Below are 6045 nucleotides of genomic sequence, written 5' to 3'. Positions count from 1 at the left end.
TGAAATAATTCATATTTGATATAAACCTTTATTTCCTTTTTCTTTTTTCTTTTTTTGGAAGTTTCTAACATATGCATAATACAAATTTTGTTCATTGGCAATTAGGCCATGTGTTTGCTGAGTAAGTAAACGAAAATTTTGGCATTCTTGGGCTCCCACCTCAGTCCCCCATTAAAATCATCAACAATGGCAACCCCCCCCCCCCCCCCCAAACCTTTTTTTTGATGTTCCCATCCCCTATCAGATCAAATGTTGAAGAAAAAGTTTACAAGAAAAAACAAATGACCGAGTTAATGGAGCCGCACCCCAAAAAGAGAAGGAAAAAAATAAATGAAAAATGTGATACTGTTATGTGTCACGAGTGAGCAATGATACGTGCATAAAGGAACTCATTCCATGTGTCGGGTAACCCTGGAAGGCACCAATGGATACAATCGGAAAACGTGGCTGGGTCAGCTTGTTGTTCCGGAGTTAACATTTTACCTTGACGGATAGTATACACCGAAGTATGTGCATCTTTTCTATACTCAGAAAGGCTTGTAATGTCAATAAAATGTACCGGAACTTTCATGTTTTGAGTAATGTTGCTGGCAATGACATATAGCCTACGATCAGTGCCCACATTTAAGTGCATTGACTGGTTTAGAATTGGGGTTGTCTCTAAGGCACATTTGATCCCATCTGGATTTTCCCAATCCAAGCTCCTGCAGTACATTCGCAGGGTTCAATGAAAAAAACTTGGATGATATATATTCAAATATAATTATAAGTATATTATCCTTCCTTAAAATATGGTCTAATTATTGTTGGTTGAGAGGTTATAGGTCCACTTGCCAACCACTTGGACTGTCATAAAGGTGATTCTTATATTCCAACAACTATGGGTGTAAATGGCAATCAAAACATTGGATTGCCTATTAAAAGGCCAGATTAGTTGTTCTGATATTTAAAAATGTACGGGGTCCTATGGGAATACCTCTACTTAGTTCTTGAGTATAAGGGAAATCTGTGAAATGCCCTCATAAGTGGGGTTTGCTGATAGCTGTGTGTAGTAATCTATTAATAAAGTGTTCAACTTAGAAAATAAGCATGTGATTCATTACTTGATATGAAGAGGAGACATGCTGCTGAAGAAGACGGTGGTTCGATTTGGATTCACATTCTTATCAACCCATTTAGACCATGTAGTTAAGACTTTCTGATACGCTACTGGCCGGTCGATCTCGTCGTATTCCGTATCGCCTTGATCGAATGATCCTCGTCTGTTACATCCATTCCAAGATCAGTTTCCAAAAGATTATGATTTAATCAAAAACATTTTTTCTGATTTGTTTTCAATTACTTACAAGACTTTCATGTTGAAAGTATTCATCCACCAAATATATGTGTTGAATACCAAATAGTCGACATCTTTCCAGTTCTTGCCATGGTTTTGGATGGATTTTGGCATTATTATACGATTCAATATGCTATGCATGTCTGGGTCGTCTGAATTTGATTGCACCAGAAATGGTGCCCAATAAAATTCCACTGTGGCATTGTAATCCTTCAAACACAATGCCAGGTTACGGTCATTATTTTTTAGTTTTTCTTTTCTTTTATTGTGACATTTCATCAAATATTTGGCAAAGTGAGAATAATTTACCTCAATTCTAAACACAGAGAGAGACCCTGATTTGTTCAAGCTCTTCCTTCCAGGAGGGACAACTGATTGAACCAGACAAACCATGGATTCCCATTGGTTCCTGTTCAACGAGTCTCCAACAAACATAAGCCTTTTGTTCCTCAGCTTCTCAAGCAACAATCTTGGTTTGTACCTTATGACAAATTCAAATAAAAGCAAACAATGTCAGAATCATATAGAGAAATCAACAAAGATCCAAGTTTAATAACTCAAAAAAAAAAAAAAAAGATGGTCTTACTTTGGCAAATTACAATCTCTAGGCTGCCATCTCCAGTTCTGATACAAAGAATCTTTCCTTCCATTTCTAATGCAGGTTACTTGTGCTGTAAGAAACTCACATTCATCTTCTTTGTATAAAGGATGTGTTTCATTGTCGAAAACCCATTTCCCAGTGAAGAGATCACAGCTTTCTGGAGGCAATTCAACATCTTCATCATCTTCTTCTTCAATCACTGGTAGGCGTAGCTCAACCTTTTCCACTTCTTCTTCTTCTTCTTCCTCTTCATCCTCTTCTACTTTATCTTTCACAACAATGGATTCTTTTGTAGTAACCGTTTCCTCGTCAGTTGTGTTGAATGAAACCACGTTTTCTTTCTCCATGTTGATTGATTCTTGAACTGGGTTTTCTCCTTTGGATGGTTCATCATGGATTTCACTAGCTTTGGGCTTTGAAAATGGGAACTCGGCTATGGATTTCACGTCCTCGTTGTACATGAAAACTCCAAACAAAAACACGGAGAAAACTACAACGAATATGGGAAGGTTACTGTTTTGGCGGTGCTTCATGATTAAACCTGTTTCAGTGAAGATCTTACGACGAGTTGGCTGCATGAGAAAGAACAATAGTTGGTTTGAGCAGAGAAAGAGGAAGGGATGGATGGAAATATAGAGAAGAAAGAAATGAAGAAATCATCTGTTTGGAGAGAAAGAAAAGTTAAGAAATGGGTTTATTATGTTTGTTATAATTGAAGTTTGGTGAGAAGGGTTTTTCTTGTAGAAACTGGTTAGGATTTCTGGTGGAGGGAGAGTTGTCTTTCTCATTTTATATAATATTAATATATATAATGTTAAAAAAGCACAATTATAAATACAATCCCCAAATATTACAAAATAATTCTAATTCTAATCAATCATTAAAAATACAATTGAAGGATAATCCGAACACAGTTTTAAGTTTTATCTTTTGTTAAACAGATAATTATTGAATACTAAGGAATGAATTAAAAAAAGAAAAAAGAAAAAAAAGAACATTGTGTGGGAGGAGTGATTTCAAAGGCTAGGGAAGTTGGTCTTAATCTACCTAAGATTGGGACCTGAAATTGGCGGGTGTACGGGTGTTGTAAAATATTTGGTAGACCCTATTTTCATTAGATTCTGATTGGAAGCTTCATCTCATCAATGCAAAACTTATTGGTTATACCATATTTTCATCATATCCCCCCCCCCCCCAACATTTTAACTAAACAACTTGCATCGGATCAACCATGCTAATCGGTTGTTCAAATTAAAAAAAAAAAGGACTAAATATGCATAAACACAAAGAAAGAAGACAACATGGTAAATTTTTTTAACTTTTTCTTCATTCAATCAGCTTAGTTGCAAATGTCTCAGAATATTATTCAATATTTTCTTTAGCAGTAAACTCAAAATCAGGTGCAAATTTCCTACTATAAATTAATCACCTTGTGGGGTTACTGTAAATAATTTAAAATTCTCAGAATCACCCATTAAGCAGTGAAAAAGTAGGCTTATTCAGAAAAAAATGGTTTATTATAATTCGAATTGTTATTTAATGATAAAAAATGTTAGTAAAAATGGTAATGGGAAATGAATTCACCAAATCATCCTATGAAATGTCAATGTTATTTAGTTGGTGAAACGTTAACAAACTGTAATAAATAATTATTAATTTCCTCAAATTAACCCAAAAATATTAGTGTTTATATAATTACTTATTTTTCCAATAAAATGTCTTGTGGTCTTTCTTTTTCCACAACAACTATAAACATTAAGCAATGGGCTGTTGATGCAATGCCAAGGCTCTTGACAATAATGATGATAGGTATTAAATTCCAAAATAAGAACCCTAATTCTCAAATTAGTAACTTTATGTTTGAGAAAAGTAAAGACTAAGGAACCTGTTTTTTTTCTTAAGTAATCAATTTGTTTACGCGTATTTTATCTCATCTTTTCTTTTTTCTACTAACTTCTATTTTTATACAAAATATGTTAAAATCCTATATATATATCAGTACAACTATCTTTAACTATATATTTATTAAACATGTTTTGTTGCTATTAAATTTTGCTGAGGGGCCTCATAAATTACAAAAATATAATGTGCTTGGCATGTGAAGCTTCTCACATCACTTTAATTCCAAGCCAAGCCAAGCCAAGCCAACTATACTGACTACTCACGATCACATACAATACCTTACAAATAAAGACACATCCATAATTACACTACGTTCAAGTTTTTACATACATACATGAGACTGTATCCCTTATTTTAGTGTAAGTTTAAATTAATTTTATATAATTTTTTATACAATATCGGGTGGGGTGAGGTAACACAGTTTGAGTTCGTATCAAATGGTTGTTTGATAAAAAATTTAATCATCAAGACAATTTTATATAATTTTATATTATTGATATTTTAACAACTCATTTGTATAATATATTTTTCATGCATGTAAAATTTTAAATTTATTTGATATTTTCATTATACTAATCAATGATATTTTTATATAAAATTATTCGAGAGTTATTTACATTAAATAATAGTTAAATATCTTTAATTTACTTAATATATATATTATATCAATAAAATATGAAATATGGTGATAGAAAAACAAATAATAAATCATCCAACAACTGAAAATATATACACAGGTAAGGTTTTATTTCTATGGAATATGATTTACTGAGCCAATTTTTAAGGACGAAATGTTTTAATGCTCAACATCCTTGCACACATGCTAGACGATACTTTAAAAAAGTAATATAGTTTACAAACCGGCTTAGGTCTTGAGTCACAATTCCACCGATTTGGAAGTTCTCACCTAAGACTTAAGCTGGTTTGATTTGATTTTTACTAATGAAAGGATTTCAAATAAAAAAGTTTGATGTTTCCAAATCAGCTTAGATTTTAGGTGAGAACTAATTTTTACTATCTAATAAACTTCCAAACTAAATATTTCAAATTGTTAACCTCGAAGTAGTTATTAATATGCAAGCTTAAGTGCTTGAAAAAAGCAATTGGGAAGTTGGTATTTCTTGAAGCACTTAGAAATTACGCACAAAAATAAGGGACAGATTTTTTATGTATTTCGGTTCTGTATAATTGCGGAGCTTTGTTTAGTTAGAAATATCCACTATATTCAGACCTTACAACAAGTGAACATAATCTATCACAACCCAATGACATTTTCTACACTTTTGTATCCTAAAAAAATTGATACTTTCACCTCTGTGGATTTAGCTTGTGAAACCACAACACAGAAGTTTTTCAATAAAATGCACTATTACAAATAATGTTCCTCACTTAAACAAATTAAGTGTGTAACGATCCGATTTTCAGTGGTACAGAAAAATACAGTTTCAGAATTCTATTTTTGCAAATCTAATTCGTAACTATAAAATAATAATATTTATGGAGTTAATATGAAAATTTGATAAAGAATGATCAAGTAATTTAGCCGATAAGCTAGTCAATTAAACTCAGGGGCTAAATTGTAAAAGTCTAATCGCTATAGAGTTTTAATTAAGAAAAGACTTGAGAACCTAGATGACAATTAACCAAAGAGTCAAAATAGTTATTAAACTATTTTTAACTAAGCGTTAGTGGATGATGACGACATTTTCCTTTAAGTGTGATTAATAATAAAATTATGTTAATTAACCCATGATTAAGTTAATTAAGTTAGATTAATTAAATCTTAATTAATGTATATATATTAAGAATAGTGGAGATGAATGTATCATCTTTTTCATTCCATTCATGCTATCTAAAGAAGAAAGAAAAGCAAAAGAGAAAAGCTTTTAAACACCTTTAGCATTCGGTCATTAAATTAGATGAGAAAAACCATTTTTTTAATTTTTATAAATTTATGATCATAGAAGCTTGATTTAGCTAGCCCGTGTATCAATTTGCTAAATTTTTGAGTTTTTAGCAAGTTTCCATTGTGGATAAATTGATGAATTAGGCTTGGAATTAATAGACATTGAGGTTAGATTATGAGAATGACTAAATTGTAAAATTAGTTAAGCTGATTTGTTAGCTTTACATTAGGGACCAAACTGAATATATGTAAAATTGTCATGAAATTATGTTATGAATAGAAAGTATAAGGTCCCTAATG

The 6045-nt window shown here is 31.8% G+C and overlaps 1 protein-coding gene across 1 annotated transcript; it reads right to left on the bottom strand.

Moving 5' to 3' along the window:
- On the bottom strand, positions 1–2707 carry LOC107955177 (protein ESKIMO 1). The gene is made up of 5 exons (XM_016890904.2): positions 1923–2707; positions 1646–1817; positions 1347–1546; positions 1104–1262; positions 1–704 (listed from the first exon to the last, which is right to left on the bottom strand). The coding sequence occupies exons 1-5, from the start codon at positions 2513–2515 to the stop codon at positions 356–358; spliced, it is 1473 nt and encodes a 490-aa protein (XP_016746393.1). The 5' UTR covers positions 2516–2707; the 3' UTR covers positions 1–355.
- Between the last annotated feature and the right edge of the window lie 3338 nt (positions 2708–6045).

The sequence above is a fragment of the Gossypium hirsutum genome, chromosome D04 (assembly GCF_007990345.1).
Source record: "Gossypium hirsutum isolate 1008001.06 chromosome D04, Gossypium_hirsutum_v2.1, whole genome shotgun sequence".
NCBI lineage: Eukaryota > Viridiplantae > Streptophyta > Magnoliopsida > Malvales > Malvaceae > Gossypium > Gossypium hirsutum.
The sequence above is the reverse complement of the archived record's forward strand: the minus strand, read 5'-3'. Positions and strand labels throughout refer to the sequence as shown.